This window comes from Triturus cristatus, chromosome 9, assembly GCF_964204655.1.
Source record: "Triturus cristatus chromosome 9, aTriCri1.1, whole genome shotgun sequence".
Lineage (NCBI taxonomy): Eukaryota > Metazoa > Chordata > Amphibia > Caudata > Salamandridae > Triturus > Triturus cristatus.
The window spans coordinates 382,364,095-382,383,682 of record NC_140592.1 but is presented as its reverse complement, the minus strand read 5'-3'; the positions used below and the strand labels follow the sequence as shown (position 1 = coordinate 382,383,682).

Genomic DNA, 19,588 nt, shown 5'->3' with positions numbered 1-19,588 from the left:
GACAAAGACGGAAGCTATACATACAGCAGTGCTGACCACATTGCTTTCTGAATCCATTACATGTGGAATCACCCTGCAGGGAGTGTCCCTGATTGCCAGTCAGTACAGAAGCTTTCCAAACATGTCCCCCAATATTTAGATCCACCTCGTAGAGGCAATGCAAACCCGCCTAGCTTCATTAAGGTAGAATTCTCGCAAGGAGGCCCTGTCCGTGGCCTGGTAATGCTGAAGCGTCTCTGCACACTTGGTGCAATATTCATATTCTACTTTAAGTACTCTAGCCTCTAGGTTGGAAATAAATTGTCTTCTTTCCCTCTTAGAAACACTTTGGCTTTCCCTGTTGCCCATAACGTGCCAGAAAAATTCAGTGAACCTTTATTCAGCTTAAATTATGTCTCCAGTTCCTGTATATTAAATTGGAAGAAATCTACATCTGTCAAGCACCGGGCATTCAGACGACACACTGAGCATTCAATCTCCTAGAGGACCCCAGTTTTAATCCCTACAGGAGAGTGGACAGATATTCCCCGGTGGAGGATGTGTGCTGCTATTGTGTGCAGTACGTCTGCGGCTAGTAAAAAACCTAAATCAATTCTCGACATGGTTTTGTGAATAGCTGATATATGGGTGTATTCTTTAACAAGGGGAATTCCAGAATGGTTGCATATTACACATGCCCAGGGAGGTCACTCAATCTGTCAGGCCAGTGCCCCCATGGGGACCCGCAGCTTAAGTACTAGTTGAATAGACTTCTGGATTCATAACCATGTTGAAATCACCCTAAGAATGGTTCGGGCCAGTGGCAGCCTTGTCAATACATTCTTCAGGTCATCATGGGCCTGTTTGGGGCGCTGTGGGACAATGTAGGCCTCACTTTACCACTACAAACCTACCTTGGGTATCAGTGGTGTTCGGAGAGACAGACAGGGGAGAAGGATCTGTACAATAAGGCAGCTGAGCCCCTAATGCCCCTGGTATGGCCAGCATCAAATAGCCATTGATATCTGAATCTGCCTATAAAATGCAGTGTGAGGAGTGCAGGTGGGTTGCCGGAAAAAATAACAGCTATGGAGTCGTGCTTGGCAAGTCTGAGGACTGTGCCCCTCTAATTATGGACATCGACACCACGGACATTCCAAGCCATATATTAAAGGAGGTCATGAGGGTCATGGTGGCAGGGGAGGCGGTATCACCCCAATCAGGGTCATGGAAAAACTGCATATAAGACACTACAGAAAGGCCTACACAAAACAAATCTGGGTTGTGTGCCACTGAATATGGAGGCACTGTGAGCTGGAATAAAACACTGCTAACATCCAACAAATCTACAAATCCTGGAACCCTGAACAACCCTGCACCCCTTACTTCCACCCCAGAAGAGTCCGTTGCCCTAAAACAATTTAGTTTAGTGCAAGAAAATGGCTAATACAGTAGGAACTGAACCTTCCTGATAACAAGAGGATTGCGAGTTGCTGGTCAGACTAGAGATAAGCACAGGGAAAACTAACGTGTTAGCCCCATATTTAACAATTTTAGGAAAATGCAACGTGTCAAACTGCAAAAGAGGTGGGTCATTGGTCCCAAGGGCTAACCCTCATCTGGGTGCAGGACCTGGGAATGGACAGGTTTGGGTGGTGCTGTTGCTGCAACCGATGACTCTCTCGGTGAGCAGTCTCACTCAGTTTTGGAAGTCCCTGGAGGCGATCGCATTTCAGTCGTGAGGGCCTACTCCTCCAGTGCAGTTCCACCACTAGTGGCCCTATCTCCATGCTCACCCTGGGCAGAGTATCCAAGAGAATGATTAGGACGCTGCTTCAGGTCCCACTTCTCCACCACCCAGTTACAGGGAACTTCGAGCGAGTCAGAGTGGAACAAGACTTGTGGATGACTTTGAATCTGACTGGAAGTATGAATTGAATATATATTTGATATTCATCACTCACATTTTTTGCTTGATAGCGTCAAAGGACATCCATTGTTTTTGGACTGCCCGGATGTAGTCAAGGAAAATAAAATCCGGAGGGCTGAAATAACAAGTTCTCATTGACTCTAGCTCCCCCTAGAACTGCAGCTCTTTTTCTATAGTTCATGGCCCTGGGGATGAGGGGTTGGGGTGAGCACTCAGACGCAGGCATTGTATCAGGGCTCTGGGCACCCTTTCCATGATAAAGCAGCGTGAGAGCTTTTCCAGTGGTATCCATGAGATGGTCCAGATTTAGACACATTTTTCTGGGGCAACACCCTCAAATCTCTCCAGGAAGCTTATAAATCACAGCTTGCTTCTCCTCTCCCTGTCTTCCTGGTCTACAGCACATTCCATCAGGGTCTTAGAGGCCATGGTGAGGGGGGCACACAGTAGGGATAAGGTAAGAAAAAAACAAATTTTCTAGTTCGGTAACACAAACCTACACCTCAGGTGTAGCACTTAGAGCAGATCCTGCTGAATCAATGTGACGTCCATCCCAACCTCTCCAACCTTGTCTTTGAGCGCCGTGAGGGATGCCTGTATTTCCTGCAGTATGGTGTTGTGATGGATAGCATGGTTGTTTCTGAAGTAGAGGTAGTGTATGTGTGCATTTTTGTTTTTGCATTGGAGGCATCAGCGCAGTCTTGCCCCATGATTGTAATGTTGCTGAGTGATAGTTCACCTGGCTCTGTGACTTATCAGCAGAACAGGCTCTCTAGGCCCATGGCTATATCGATCTTCATTTGATAGGGTGTTCAAGATGGTCCAGTTACAGGAACCCACTTGGGTAGAGGTTGCGGAAATGATAGAATGTAATTTGCGGGAAGCCAAGAATTAACCCACCTTGAGGTAGGCCCCCAGCAGTCAGGTGCCAGAGCACCAGGCTACTCCTGGAACTCTAATGCCACTGCAAGCGAAGACTTGGATGAGTGGATGGGGTAATGTAACACACTCCAGACACACCATCAGCTTCCTTGAGTTCCATGCTGGAGGAAGTGAGCAAGAGTCAATCCAAAAGATCTCACCCAGAGACCACATACATTGGTAGCGCACCCCAGGGAGTCACAGCACAGTCCCAGTCATGTTCAGCAAACTGAGGATACAGGTCACAAGCCTGGGAAATGTACTCAGGCACTAGCCAATCCACCTCGTAAGGGCCCAGTAATCAGACCCAGTCTAAGATTTTGCCAAAAGTGTCAATCTTACCACCCAGGCTCTGGGGTGAGGGTGTTTCATCTATAAGTCTATGTGGGGGGTTATGCTCCCACCCATCCCACTTGTACCAAAGACCCTTGGAATGATCTACATCCTACACAAGCAGCCAGGCTATCCTGTGTGCTGAAGCCCAGCCAACAGCAACATGTCATGGGGGAGGGCAGCTAGGGGACAATGTCCTGCGCCTCCACAGGGGCAGATCTGACCGTCCAGCCACAGGGTCCCAGAAATCCACTCCCATCTAGGGGATACGAAGCCAGAAAAGGGAGATCCCCGAAGGGCCCGCTTGCACCAGAACCCTCTAGATCCAAAAAAGGATGAGGTGGGCTGCTCCAAGAGAGGCCATAGAGTCTTTGCCATGGGGCACCCAATGACAGCACTGAGGCCCCAACATCTACTACAAGTGCTGGGGGTACAATCCAAAGTCCCCAGCACCTCCTGGAGCTCCCAGGAGATGACACTGCCTGCCTTAGGTCCGAGGGCCGCACAGCTTCCCTTGCCACTGGGTGGATGGAGAAGCCATTATTGGGCGCCTAGACAGGACGTTGAATAATGCTTAGGGGAGGCGGTTGGAGCACCTTTAAAAAGCATCTGCCATTGTGGCCCACCTGAGCACGCCAGCATATGTTGACAATTTTCACATCTTCTTCTGTTGATTAAGAATGATTTTTGGCAGTTGATTACATGGTCTCCTGAAGAGGGGACTCCAGTATTGAAATGTATTGGGCTGAAAACAACTGCAATTGTTTAAACGACAAAGCTAAAATATAAAGGAGAATTCCACATTTGCATGATAAACGTAACATAAAGGAGCACAGTGAGTTTTGTAATATTGATACTTATTTACATATCAATTTTCCAGTATTATTATGGACCCAAGTTGTGCCCAGATATTACCAGAAGAGTTTCTTTGATATACAGCATGTGGCATGTTAAGTAGGTCAGGAAATTGTGACCTTGTCCTGGAGAATGAACTAAAAGGTCACACAAAAGAACCTTGGTGAAAACACAGTCAGTTGTAAGCTAATTGAGAATCCCAACACCTCAAAAAGGAAATGTTCGTGTAGTTGGGCCAACTACATTGAGGTATTGTATACCCAGGTGGCTCTATTTAGGATGTCTGAGAAGGCCAACGGATCATAAGGCTGGATTTCTTAAAAGGGAAAAGGAAATTCTGAAGAGCTTGTTCATAATGTTGAAAATAGTGATCTTCCAAGGGATCTGAAATGATGAGGAAACTGGCTGTATAAAGATGAAGCTCTAAATTTCCTGTATAATGATAACATCTATTCTATATCTGCACAATGCAAGGACTAACTCCCAGTCTAAAGAATCCTGAAGATAGAACCTTCCATACAGAATACTGGATTAACGTTCTACCCCTAGTCAAACCCATCTCTAAGACAGTTAATAAGAGCAAACCTATTATAACTGGTTGTGGGAAATCCTCCTTTCCTGAGTGGTCGCCCTAGATTTTCCACTTTTTGTTGGACCCTACTTTTTTGCTGGCTTTAGAGCTCTGTGCACTTTACCCTTGCTAACCAGTAGTAAAGTGACTGTGCTCTCCCTTTAACCATAGTTAAAATGGCCTATTTCTGACTGAAACATTTAACTTGCATGTAAGATATATGGGGTAAAACAAATTACCCTAGGGCCTGGAAGATAAATGCCAGTAGTTCACTGCAGCACCTACTGTGCCATTCACTATGGTGGCAGGGGAAAGATGGCTATCACTGTAGACTTACTGTAACAGTGCAAAACATGACCTGCGACCTGTAAAAATAAACCATTTTGGCGGGTAAAAACCTCACATTTAAATATTAGCAAGTTACCCCTATGTTAGCCTTGTAACCCACAAGATAGGGTGCATGTTATTTGAAAGTGGGACATGTATAAAATGAATATTACTATATGCCTCCAACAACAAGGCCCTAAGAGCTATTTTCACTGTGGCAGGCCAAGCTGTCCTATGTAGAAAACCAGAATACAGATTAAAATACTACTACTGTATCTCAGGAATAGGACCAGCTAAAAAAATAACGAAACCAGTATTTGTAATATTTATTAAAATTCCGATTCAATTGTGAAGTCAGATTTTTAATAAATATTAAGAAAAATGAACTTTTAGAACGTTAGTGTCAAAAGGCTAATTCACAAAAGTCTCTGCCAGTTCTCTACAGGCAAAATATATCAAATATTCCACTGCTCAATGATTTGTGTATTGGAAGTGGAATTCAGGCTCTAAAATAGCCAGGCTTGCGGTAGTGTCTAAACATACCAGGCTTTTACCATTTAAACATGATTCCCCACTTAGAGCTCATACATTGCCATTACAGAGAGTCAAGTTATAGAGAAAGTGAATTACCTTCTGCAAACTCGCAACCTGAGCAGATTGGGTTCATATTCCAGAGGGTCTGCATGAAGGAGGCATCCACTTGAAGGTCCCCACTGGCTGTTGAAAGATGCTGCAAATAAAGCAAAAGAGAGTGGTGAAGTAAGAAGAGAAATGCAGAGGGGTAAAAAGAAGAAATGAAGGAGAGGAGAGGAGAGGAGAGGAGAGGAGAGGAGAAACTGTAAGTGGCAAAGTGGTAAGGAGAAATTTGTGAGGGTAAGACAGAATTGGTGTAGGGGAGTAGGGGGGCCAGGGAAAGATGATGTCGAAAGACCGAAGAAAAGAGAACACAGGTGAGGGAGAGATGAGAGGAAGATAAAGGAGAAGAGGAAAACAGAGGGGTAGGAATGAAGGAAAGATGGAGTAATCTATGGGAGACAGGAGACAGGAGAGGGGAACAAATATGGGGAAAGGGAAGTTGATGCAAAGGTGAGAGGAAGAGACAGGGAATGTGAAGTAAGCGTCAGTGGAGGGTAAGAGAGAACCAGCAAAGATGAGAAGCAGAGTGAAAGAACAGAATGCAAACAAAAGGCAAAGGTAAGCGAACAAATGAAAGAATCACTAAAGGGAAAAATGAGGAGGTTTGAGAAACAAGGACGATGGTAAGGAAGAAGAAGAGAATGGTCGAGAAAGTGCTGAGGCAAAATATGAGATAAGGAATGTAAGCAATAGAGTAACAGAAGTAGAAGAGGCAGGAACAATAAGAAGTCAAACTCTTAGACTGGGTAAAAAGAGAGAATGGGGGAGAGGTAGGTAAAGAAACAAAAAGTGGGCAAATTAAGAGTGGAAAATGAACGTACAAGGAAAATAGGGAACACAGAAAAAGAGGAGGATGAGACAATAGGAAATAGTCAACAAGAGTCAAAGCTTTCCCCCAAGGCAATGACAATCCTACTAGTACAGGTTGGTTCTTACCAGGTATCTCTCAGAGGACACACTGACCAGGATGAGGTCATCCCCGACGCGCACCTTCTCACCTTCAGAGCGCTGTTTGGAGGCAGGGTGAATAGTCCACCAACAAGCTTCTCCTACGGACACAGGCAGCAAAGAAAATTGCTACAGCAGTACGGAAATAGTTGGCAGACATACTTCCAAATTCTGACAGATAAACTAGCCCAAAAGCAAGAATCCCCATACAGTCAAACATATATAGGGCAGAACACACCTAGAGCCTGTGAGATAGGGTACGAACACCTCCAGAGTCTGATAAACATCAGGAAGGAAATATCCTGAATCTGAGAGGCAAAGGGCAGGAACACACACAAAATATTCTAGGTACATGGCAGACACACTTCTAAAGTCTGACACACAAGACACAAACAGCCTAGGAGGCAGACAATTACAGAGAAAAATGAAAGCCAGATTTTAAGTAGTACTATGCAGCGGCACCCTAGATTTTGGTAGCATAGAGATGAATCATGAACAATTTTGCATTTGCTGGATGGCCTATTTATAAACTATTATACAGTTTCATAAATCCTGATTTGGTGAATACATCTGGAATTAGACTTAGTGATTTCCAACAGCTATTTTGTGCTCCTAAGTCCTACCAGCTGCAAAACATTTGTGGGAATCCGGATCAGAGAGCAGACAGAAATGTGATGGGCCAAGGAAAGTAGAGCGGCAATTGTTGTACCCCATAATTTCCCCCCAACAGATTTCGTCAGGAAAAACCTGACATTTTCCAGTGAATGGCACAAAAATGGCAAAATCTGCAGAAGCTGGTTTGGAAACACTGAGTTTGCATACTATGCCTCATTAATCCCATAAAATGTCAATGCACAAGGTATTTACTGCACCTAGTAACATGGGGTAGCAGTATTTACCGGGTGCGGTAAATATCGCCCACTATTAAGTAGTACCTTGAATCAAGGCAGGCAAGGACGACTACTTTTGTGTATCTGCTAAATAAACTACAGCCTTATATTTGGTTGGGTCAGTGCTGACCTCAAATCGAGACACCCTTCTTTAGGTTAGATTTCCTTGAAACTCCTGCTCCACATCTTGATGAAAATATCTTCACCCCGATCTTCCTTTCCATATTAGCAAACATTTTAAAGCAAGAAGCAACCTGTGACTTAGAAGGGGCAATTATATTTTGACCTGCTTTTCTGAATTATTGATAAGATGACTCACAAAAGGATTGTTTTGCATGCTTAACTTTAACATTGGTGATCATTTACTATGGCATACTTCTGTCGTAGCTGTTGGGTTACCATTTACAACTTAAATCCTTATTGGATAGTTCATAAGAGCAGAACTTACAAAGATAGATTTTACTATTTTACTACTGAATGTGCTCCTTTTAGCGACCATGACAGGATAAACGACTCAGTGGGCTCTTTTGGGAGCATAAAGTTTACCCCTCACGTTTCAACACACACATCACTGCAAAAGCCAGTCAGTCACAGGCTGAGATAGCTTGCTGTCAGCAAAACCATCAGCAAAACAATTTAGAAGACAGCTGTTGCCGCTAAGCTACAACTTGCCTAGCAAACTTACTAAAGTGCATTAAAGATAGATTTCGAGATGTAGGTGTTTAAAGAAAAACGAGAACATTTTGCAGGGAATTCATACTGCGAAAAAAAAGATGAATTTCAAAGAATGCCCCTATACGTTCCTTTCGTGGGGGGTTAGATCCTGTTTTTTAAAGGAACACACAGAAAGCCTTTCATGGTGAGCCCTGCCAAATCAAAGCAAGTATTAGGAATGTACATACCTGTTGCATCTTCTTGCAAGCCCACATCAAAAGCTAATTTGTCGGTGAGTGATCGCGAGGTGGTCAGGCAACTTAAATACTAAATGCAAATGAGAAGCATGTGGTTAGTGGAAGTTTTCTTATGGTGAAATACAGTATGTCCTTAAAATTGCCTACTACTCAGGCCGGTTGAGTGAACTTACACGCACCTACACTGGATCAGCCTTTCTACTTTCTATGAGACACTCATAGACACATTTCCTCACTTATATCTGAAAATCTTTACAAATGTGATTATCTTTCTATTCATAGACTGCTAGCCCTAGAAAATATAGAATATAAAATATAATGTATCATATCATACACTGTATTTTAATTCTTCAACATCATGAACAATGAATTGACACAAACATCATCCTGCGTTACCAAATTCCTATACAATTTTCTGTTACTGCACATATCGGAATTACGAGCTCAGCAGCACACACACCTCACACTATCAATTTTCCCCAGGTATAGTTCGGCAGTGCAAACCTGCAGGAATATGTCAGGGAAAAATGGCCAGTAAATACTGGGACATGCAGGTTTTGGTTCAAAAATCTCCAAAAGCAGCCTAGGGTAAAAATGATAGTAGGCAATATGTATTGCACCTAATAAATTCTGATCCTTGAGATTTCGTATTTCATCGGATGGGACAAAAAATCACATCCTCCTCCAGGACACCCGTAATCGGAGTTTTAGTACATTAGGATGAGAATTTGTAAACATCCTCTTGTTGTCAAGAATAATGAATCCACTGGTCACAACAGGCACAAAGCTACTCCAATCACATAACACACAAACACACCAAATTCAATGTTTCGTTAAAGTAGTGGGTAAGAGCCTCAGTCCTAGTCTTGCTTTTCTGAGAATTTATTAGAAGTTTCAACATTATTTTTCGCTCTTAGAGTAATTTGGAACATACTAGCAAGATATGCAAAATGTTTTAATTAGTTCTATCGGAAAGTTTGCTTTCCGTTTTTGTCTCCAAGGTGATACATGCCTAAATCTAAATTTCATACAAGCGAAAGTAGTTTCAAGTTTAAATTGTCTATTTGATATAAGGGTTGCTTGCCCTTAGTATGTGGGACACTTTTCATTTTGATAATGTCCTCAGGTCCAATCGATGGGTTATATATCCTGCATACAAACTCGTATTATTTGTTGATGAGTAAAAATCATTAAAAACAAGATTAAAAACACTTTAGTTTGTGACAGGAACTTGGGTTATATCAATTAGAACTGACTGGAATCGCATCATTGTTCAACAAAACACTTATACTACTTGGTATTGACAAATAATATTAAGGTACATTATAAAATGCACTTGTGCGGTGGTTCACATCTAAGATCAATAATAAAATAGCGCCAATTCAATCGATCTGCTATCGCATCTTTTTTTTATTTTTTACTTCATTTTCCATTTTTCAGTTAGAACAAACATCAAAGTTACAGCATACAGTGCTTTATCTACCTTTTTCGGCTTGAGTTGCAGTGTTGGAAGGAAAACAAAATCAGTTGGGGTCCACAATCATTCTTATATACGGTACAGTATTGAACAGAGCATAGATTAGGCCATATATTCATAGGACATACACTTGTAGCATTTATTCTCCCTGTCTTCCACTCTCTTGTTAGTCTTCCTTGTCCGTCTCGCCCTCCCCACTTTCTGAGGCACTTTGATCGAACCCGCTCCCCACCGCTGGTAGTCCAGTATTACACAATTCTCGACATTCCATTAAATCTAATTGTAATTTTTCGTCTCTGCATGTGAGCTTCATATGTGCCTCTTCAGCTAATGTCCACTCTTTAACATCCTTGATCCACACCGGCAGCTCTGGGCCTCTCTGCCCCATCCATTATGGCCACCCTAGGTCTGGCTAATACTAACATTAATTGCAGGAATTTATAGGGTAGTTTCAGTTTTTTGGGCTTCCGTACGTGGGCCAGGAGGCATTGCAATGGTTCCTCCCTCAACGGAAGGCCTGTGACCTCTTGTACCTTATGAGCCACCCCCATCCAGAACTGTCTCACCACCGAGAATTCCCATGCCAGATGAACAAAGTCTACCTTTTCCGTGGCGCACCTAGGACATCTACTATCTTTATTGTGTGAAATGCGTTATAACTTTACCAATGTCAGGTAAGTGTGGTGTAAAAAGTTGAAGTGGGTTAGTTTAAATCTAGCATTGCAGGAGACAGTGCGTGTGAGAGTGCCTATGGACGCCCAATGTCTCTCTTCTATCTGTGTGCTGAGGTCTCTCTCCCAAGCTGCCCCTGATGGCGGCGTCGGGGGCGTGGAGTCTTGCTTCATGGCTTTATATAGGAGGGAAATCATTCTACGACCAGCGCCGCATGTGAGTAGGATATCCAGTGTATGTGTTGGTTGGGGGATGTCTGGGTACTGTGGCCAGGTGATTTTGACTACCTCCTGGATTCCTCTGTAATGCAAGTAATGCTCCTGCCCTAGATTGAAACACTCACTGGCCTGTTTGTAGGAAATAAAGGTCTCATTTGGGAAAAGGTCTGCAAGGACCTCACAGCCGCCATCTCTCCAGGCCTGAAAAAACATGTGTGTTCCCATCTCTCAGAAGGGGCCCAGAACCCAGATCGGCAACTCCCTGTGGAATGGTGCTTTCCTAAAATCTTTTCAACAAAACGCTTCCAGATGCTTGCCTTGTGTCTCACTATATATGGGAGGGTTCCCTCCGCTCCCCTGCCCTTCATCAGTGCGATCTGAAGTGTTGTTGGGTCTGCCCTACCTGCTAATAAGCGTTTTTCCCAATTGTCTTCCCCTGCCATCCATTGGGCCGCATGTTGCAGTTGAGCTGCATGATAATATAGGTGGAATCGTGGAGCTTACAGACCTCCCTCCTCATAGCTACGTATGATAGTGTTTAGGGCTACTCTGCTCCTCCTTCCTGCCCAGAGCAGTGAGGTCAGAATCATATTCAGTTTTTTGAAAATACGTGTCGGAAGCGGGCAAAGTGAGTTCTGGAGTGCATAAAGGGTCCTTGGAAGCATTACCATCTTTGAGAAGGCCAGTCTGCCCTTCAAGGACAGTGGAAGGGTGTTCCAGAATGCCACCGAATGCTGTAGAGCCGTGAGTGTCCGATCTATGTTCATAGCCACTGCCTGTGTGTCTGACAACGCAACCTGGATCCCTAGGTACAGGAAACCCACCCGTTCCCATTTAAGTCCCAGGTCAGGGAGATCCCCTAGGGGCACCGTGGCCAGGCCCGCCAAAGGTAAAATCAGCAACTTATTGCGGTTAAGTCTTAACACAGAGACCTCCCCGAACCTATCCAGCTGGCGCAGCAGTTTCGGTACTGCTACCCAAGGGCAGGCCAAATAAAAAAGCGCATCATCTGCGTAGAGGGAGATGATATGGTTTGTGTCTCCCACCCTGAGTCCCCACTGGTCTAATTCAGCTCTTACCCGTACCGCCAATGGCTCTATAGCTAGGGCGAACAATAAGGGCGAAAGTGTGCATCCCTGTCGAGTGCCTCGTCCCAGCTGCCATTCTACTGAGCGTGCATCCCCTAGTTTGACCCTCGCACAATGTTCAGTATACAGTATTCGGACCCAGCGGCGAAATTTGGGGCCCAGCCCCATGACCCTGAGCACCTCCAAGAGGTATCCCCAATCCACGTATCAAATGCCTTGGCTAGGTCTATAGAAACAAGTACCATCTCCTCCTCCCGATTGCTCACTTTGTGCATAATATGGTATAGTCAGCGTAAATTCATTGCTGTATTTCGACTAGGAATAAAGCCACATTGATCCTCGTGTACAGGTGCGGCATATATGATCCTAGGCGGGATGCCAGCAATTTACACATAATTTTTGCATCCGTGGTTATCATAGTGATTGGGTGGTATGATGAAGGCTCATGGGAATCTCCTCCTGACTTCAGGATCATATCAATTTCACCCTGTCTCATACTAGGCGGGAGGGTAAGCTGCTCGAAGGCCTCCAAATACACCTGCAGGAGGAGTCAGGGCAGCCTGCCCGCAAAAGCCCGTTAAAACTTCGGGGGGTACTCGTCGCTCCCTGGAGACTTAGCTCCCGGTAGCTGCTGCAACTCGGACTGTACTTTGTCTAGCGTTAAAGGTGCTTTTAACTCCTTCCTTACCTGCTCAGGGATGGGTCAGAGTCTGTAAGTAGGGGAGGTAGGCTCCCTTACGCACCGCTGGGTCTGCTGTATAAACCATCTGCAGATGAGACTTTAGGACCCGTGGTAGACCTATCTCAGAGTGGACCAGGCCGCAAGTAGGCGCACGTACCGCCACTATTGGGTCGGGTTTTGTTCTCTTCGAAGGATCCAGGCTGATAAGCGACCTGATTTGTCCCCCTCCCTATGTAAGCGTTGTCTATATTGTGTAAGAGTATATTTGTCGAGTCTGTCCCAGACTGTCTTGGATGCGTATCCGAATTTCCCATTCCCTAGACCCTCCCGTCGCGTCCGAACATTCCCGGATCTGTGTCTCCAATAGGTCTCGCTCCTCGGTTTGTTGTTCCAGCTGAAGCTGTTTGCGAACCCCACTTGGTAGGCTGAGGCAGGCACCCCTCACCAGCTCTTTCAGGGCCTCCTGCTTCGCGGCCCTCGACAAGTCCGGCCCCTCCCAGTTCAGTTCAATGTAGTCAGTTATTGCTTTCTCTATGTGTTGCTTCCCTGTGGGGTCCTCGAATACCTCCGCCGGTAGCCTCCAGGTCCTTGGTCGTCGAGCCTGGGGCCCCCAGCAGACCACGCAGGTCACCAGGGAGTGGTCAGATAGGAATCAAGCCTGATATGTCACCTCTAAGGACATGTCAGTTTACGGGTTTGCCACTAATATTCTGTCTAGCCTACTGTGGGTATTATGTGTGGGGGAGAAGCAAGTATACAGTTTTTGGGTGGGGTGCCTCTGACGCCATATATCCTGGACCCCTAAGTTCCCCATGACTTCTCAGAGCTTCTCCGTCATCCGTGGTTTTGTCCCCTTATGAGGGGGAAATCTGTTGAACTTTGAGTCCAATACACAATTAAAATCTCCCACCCAGCTAAGGGGCACCTCTAGTTCTGACACCAGGACCTCCTGGAGGACTTGGAAAAAGTCTGGATCATCCGTGTTTGGGGCATATGTGTTCAGTATAGCAACGTCTCTTCTGTCCAGCTTCCCTCTCAAGAGTATATACCTCCCATGTATGTCTGCTTTCATAAACTGCAGGACGAACGAGGTCCCCGGGGCCACCCACACATGCAACCCCTCTAGCGTAAGTGGAATATGATGAGTGAAAAGTCTGCCCCTGCCATTTTTTCACCAACCTTTGAGCTCCCTCCTCGTTGAGGTGGGTTTCCTGGAGGCATGCTACCGATACTTGGTGTCTCCGGAGAAAGGAAAGAACTCTATATCTTTTAGTGCATGTACCCAGCCCTCTCAAGTTCCAGCTCATAATTTTAGTTCCCATTGTCCCTGTAACATCCTGCATCTTTATGCTTCTGCTCCTTCTCAGCTTTAATCAACCTGTCCACTGCATGCTGTGTAACCAATAACTGAACAGACAAAATGAATAACTCCCAGAAGCCCCGCCCACAAGCAAATATGCTGCAACCGTGCCTGCATTAATGCCCTTCCCATGCTTGTGCCAGGACGTGCACAGCTGCCCCATCAGTCCAACAGAGGCTTCAGAACTTTCCTTAATGAAAAAGTCAGGCTCCCGACCTAGCCCAGTCGCAATTAACGATGTGTAAGAGCCCCGGAATCACCCTGGTCCAAGTTCCTTCCATTTCGAGTCTAGCCCGCATCATGCACCATCTGGTGTGAGTAGGATATCAAGTGGACAGCTTATTTCTGCTCCTCCCTTCCCTCGGATGTTCCCTTCCAGAGTCTCCACACCTTATATATTGGTGTTTAGTTCGTGGGAGTTCAGGTTCTGCTGGACTATCAGACTTATAACCCCATATCTCAAAACATTACCATCATTCCAGTTCCGGAGGGGATATGAGAGAGTCCATAACAGTCTCCGGGATCACAGTATTCGTTTGAATCAGGGTCTCAGGTACCAGTTTCATTTCTGGGGTGATCGTCGAGGTCTGTGGTTACTCACATGGTGCCATCATCCCCCACTGTGATTCTCTGTCTCTCCGTCGGATCGCTGCCAGTGGACCGGTTCCTGCGCCTGCCCCTCCAATTCCTCGGGGGCCTGGTTCCCCATTCTTTCCGGAGTCCTCTCACGCTCCTGGTCAGGAAGTGCATCTCCTCAGATTTCCAACCATTCCCATACTTCGCCTGGAGACTCGAAGGAATGGGATTTCCCCTGTGATATCACCTTTAGTTTAGCGGGGTATAGCAGCATATGCTGGAGGTGCAGCTCCCGAAGCTTTTGCTTTACTCCCAGGAATGATTTCCTCTGCTCCTGTACCTGCCTGGTATAGTACGGGTATACTGACATTTTTGCATTGCCATAGGTGAGGTCCGATGCCTCTTGCGCGGCCTGCAATATGCAGTCCCTATCCCTATAATTCAGTATCTTGGCTATTATGACCTGGGAGGTGCCCCGGTGGCAGCGGAGGGACCAGCGCCCTACGTGCTCTCTCCACCACAAAAAACTCCGAGAGTCCATTGGGGCAGAGCTTGGTGCGTATCCAGTGTCCGAGGAAACGTTCAGCATTGCCCTCCTCTGTGCGTTCCGGAATACCCAAGACTCTTATATTGCTGCGGCAGGCCCTACCTTCCGCCACCTCAGCTCGGCGTTCCAGCGCCACAGTGGTGTTGGTCAACTGAGATACCTGCTGCTTTAGAGATGCCACCTCTCCTTGGAGTTGCACAATGTCCCCTTCCGCCGTGGACACTTTATCTGCCACCTTTCGTAGGTCTGCCCTTAGTAGGTTTACGTCGATGGAGACCGTCTCAATCTGTTTTTCCAGGGCATTTCGTGATAGCTTCCAAGAGCTCCGCCCGGGAAGGCTCATTGACTGCTGCTCCATCTCCTTCAGGGCCGGATTGTCTCGTGATCTGTTGCGTAGGGAGGCGTTGAGTAGTATATTGGGTGACAGTATTGGAGTTGGATGTGCGTCCCGGCTTATCTTTTCCCATTTTTGTAAGGAGGGCTCAGGCTTGTTGCAATGTTTTTTTTCTCCACTACAGGGTTCTCCTGTGTCCACCAGGCCCCAAGCAGACCATCACACTGCCCTTAATGTGTGGGCACTTTCCACAACCCTCGGATCAGTAGAGGCCATTCCGACCCTGCACTCTCCCCTGGCTTCTTACCGCTATACCTAGCAGGCTCTCCGTTCCTCGAAGGCTCTGGAAGTGACAGTCTGGCCTCTATGTAGGATTCGGCTGGACTGCGCCGAAGTCCTCAAAGGGCATCTTCCCCGGTAGCTCGCGTAGTATTCTGCCTTGGATCGGCCACTGTACACGTCTCCCAACCTCCGGTCTCATTAATGCTGAGCCACTCTCTCAGGCAGGGTCTTCTCCCCGGATCTACAGTTGCCCCAGTGGTTATTGGCTTCACCAACAGGGCCCCGTCTCTGAGGCTCAAACTTCTCTGCTACGCATCAATACTCCAATACTCATAGGGGCCCACTTCTTGCACGTGCTGAAGCGTTGTTCATGCCGGGGTAGATTCCAAACCCTGACTTCAGCCCCAGTGCGTCCCGTGGTAGATACGCCTCACTCGCAGCCCCGCTGATCTTGAGGCTGCCCCCACACCTCGGTTCTCTTCAGGGCTCCTGTTCCCTTCTGCGCGTTCTCTCTATCATGCAGTCTTCGCGGGTAGGGCCCCGCAGGAAGTTCCCGACAATATGTTTGCTGCCCTAAATGCCACAGCTGGCAGGAAAGACTCGTGGCTATGGGGGGACAGACCCCAGCATGGGGCCCCCTCAGGATTCCCAGCGGGACCCCTCCGGCTGCTCACCTCGCTCTCCCGGCATCTTCCCAGATTCCAGGGCAGTAACTACTCTGCCAGCGGTCTCTTCTGTCCGGGCCTCCGCGTGGTTTCCTTCCTGCTGGTCAACGGGCACTACCTGGAACGCAGACCTTTAGTGTGCGCGGTATCCGGAGGTCGTAATCTGCTACCTTGAGCGACACCAGCTCCTACGGCGTGCAGGCCTGCCCCGCCTACAGACTCCTCCACTCCTGGATCTTCCGCCTGGACCACAGAGTGAAACCTCAGGAAGCTCTTTGCTCATTAATCGCCCATCTATATCACAGCAGGGGGCAGGCGACAGGCTCTGCCCTCTGTGGATCATCTCCGGAAGCACTCTGGGCCAGGCCTCTCCCAGCCTACATCAGACTGCGGCCTTGCGTAGTCTGCTCCCGGCCGTTCAGTGTTTTGCGAGTGCAGTCTGGCTCCACCAACAGGGTTTTTTCTCAGGAGACCTCCACCGGAATAAGGGCCCTCTCCGCAGTCACTAGGCACCCACAGGCACTCTGGATCGTCTCTGGTAAGCACTTCGGATCCGGCTTCACCCGGCCTTCCTCAGACCGCAGCCTTGCGTAGTCTGCTCCCGGCCCTGCAGCGTTTTACGAGTGGGGTCTGACTCCACCAACCAGGGCCGGCTCTAGGGCGGTGCGATCGGGGCCACCACACTGGGCACTGACTTGGGTGGGGGCATCATGTTTATTGTCCCAGCAATTTTCAAGCATCAATAACAATGTCACCATAACTCTGGTGATTAATGTTCTTCCTGGAGGCAGCCCGGAGCTTTGTCTGGTAGTAGAAGTTTGACTCATCATAGTGCAGAAGGTTAATATGCCTGCTGCAAAGAACGTGTCCCATTCACATCACAAAGTGCATATAATATAAATAGGTCAATGGGTTATCGCTTTTGTCAGAGAGATCCTTATGTTACTTGCAGTTTAAAAGTTAAATTCCTAATATAGTGCAGTGAGCTATTAACTGTCAACTGCAAGGAATATATTACAGCTACATGTTTTTTGTCCAGTCTTTCCATATCCTAATATTGCAAAAAGGGATCATTTGGGTAGAAATCAATTCTTATTATTAAAGAAAACCACTTACAATGGTGCTACATTTTAAATTCTGAATTTGGGCTTTTTCAGACCAAGGACTCTTAAACTATAGCGCCTACCAATAAGGATGCCATGTCATATGTAACATATCCTATACACTGATTTATACATGTATGATTGTCTCTGTGCAACATATGTGTGATGTAAAGTGTTCTGACACCTTAAACTGGCATGAGTGACGCTATAAAAGAAAATGATTCGAAGAGACAGTGGTTATAGAGGCTTGGGTTGCATTGTCAAATGGTGGTAGTGAGGGAATCCGTGACGAGGTGGTCATTGGGGGGGGAGGCGGGGGCGCCAGCAAGCATTTTCGCACAGGGTGCCACCAGTTTTAAAGCCGGCCCTGCCACCAACAGGGTTTTTCTCAGGAGACCCTTACCTCAATAAGGTCCCCCTCTGCAGTCACTAGGCGCCCACAGGCACCTGGGCACAAGATTTTTACAGGATTTCAACGACAGGCCGGTCACGTCCTGTCAGCCATGTTGCTTGACCACGCCTCCCGCTATCGCATCGTTAAAAACAAAAACTCATAAAATGGATTTTGTTGCCAATAATATCAGAGAACATTTTTAAACGGTTTCATATTTCGTGCCACTCACAAAAATCCTTACTCCGAAGAAATGGTAAAAGCTTTCTCAAAGAAACTACCTACCCAACCCCCTAATTTAAAATAAACATATATCAAAGTACCAGGAGTAAAGTGCAATAGATGCAATGTACCTGTGCAAAATATTGCAACTAGCAGCAGTAATTAAGAAGCACTTGGACTAGACTTACATTTAGCAGCAATGGTTAAAGTTCGGTCGTGCGGCGTCTAACATCGAAGAGAAATCTAAGCAATAGATTAAAAAGGATTATTTGTCCTTTTCAGAACAGGCCCTCACCAACGGAAAATTGATTAGGTATTGGGTTTATGTTCAGATACTACAGGCAAGAAAATCTTTTTAAAACTACAGTTTAAGGGTCAGTCACAAATATATATATATATATATATATATATATATATATATATATATATATATATATATATATATATATATATATATATATATATATATATATATATATATATATATATATATATATATATATATATATATATATATATTACCTACTGGCGGTCGCCAGTAGGTAGTTATAGTTAGGACCCTGTTTCCATAGGAAAACCGCAACATTCTATTTTGAATAACTTTGGCGCCGGTCGACGAATCCTCGCGAAATTTTCAAAACTAATGGGGCGCTACGCTCCGCTCCTACCCTGAAAGTCTCGGGGGGATTCGTCAAGCGGGGACTGAGATAAAAGGGGGGTCCCAAAACGCGTCTTTCCCATGCATTTTTCCATAGGACCTTTAGACACAGCTACAGCCCGAACGGCTGAACAGAGTTCCTTGAAATTTAGTCTACAGGTCAAGGAAGTGCCTTTTGTAGGTTTGGTGTAAATCTGTTCAGTAGATTCTGAGAAAATAGCCTTTAAATCAATATATATATCTGAGCGCGCTTACGGTGCGCTTACCGTACGCGTACGGTGACGTGCGCGAGCGCGATTCTGATTGGCTGTTAGATCTTAGTAAACATTCGAATCGGTCGAAACCAGGAAGCGGCGGCCGCCATTTTCTCTCTCGCACTCAGAGTGGGGATTAAAAAACAAAGGACAAAAACATGTAAAGGGGCTGTTTAGACAGCTCCTAAGCACCTAGCCATGTTGAGGGAGTCCCCAAAGATCCCCCAAGGCCAAAAACGGAATTTTAATTTTTTCGATAATTTCGCCGATTACGCTTACCGTACGCGTACGGTAAAAAGTATTTTTTTTTAAAAATTATCCGTACTCTCCCCACCCCATGTGCAAATGGTGCCCGAAGGACACCATTTGTGCATGGCATATAACAGATGTGAAAAATTAAAATATTACCTTTCACAACGAAGCGCATCATATGTCCTCCATGTGCGCACGGTGCGCGAAGCGCATCGTGCGTACATGGCCCATCTAGCGTAACGTGGGCACGCGGTGCGCGTAGCGCACCGCGTGCCCACCGTGCGTGCACGGCACTAACTGCGTAAAGTGGGCGCGCGGTGCGCGAAGCGCACCGTGCGCGCACGGAACGAACTGCGTTAAGTGGGCGCGCACGCCACGAATGGCGTAAAGTAACTTAGCATTTAAAAAACCGTACAAATTCACTGAAAAAACCATAGGTTTCACACACGTTATAGTTAGGAATTAGCATTTAAAAAACCTTGCAAATTCACTGAAAAAACCATAGG

General features: G+C 46.2%; 1 protein-coding gene across 5 annotated transcripts in view; it reads right to left on the bottom strand.

Moving 5' to 3' along the window:
• The window catches only part of RYR1 (ryanodine receptor 1), a 1,245,571-nt gene that overhangs the window by 1,026,933 nt on the left and 199,050 nt on the right, over positions 1–19,588 (bottom strand). For all 5 annotated transcript variants that reach the window (XM_085625233.1, XM_085625235.1, XM_085625236.1 and 2 more), the window contains exons 5-7: positions 8,293–8,371; positions 6,489–6,601; positions 5,547–5,646 (exon numbers count right to left, since the gene is read on the bottom strand). In XM_085625233.1, coding sequence (XP_085481359.1) covers positions 5,547–5,646; positions 6,489–6,601; positions 8,293–8,371 — 292 coding nt within the window. The remainder of the gene's footprint in view (positions 1–5,546; positions 5,647–6,488; positions 6,602–8,292; positions 8,372–19,588) is intronic.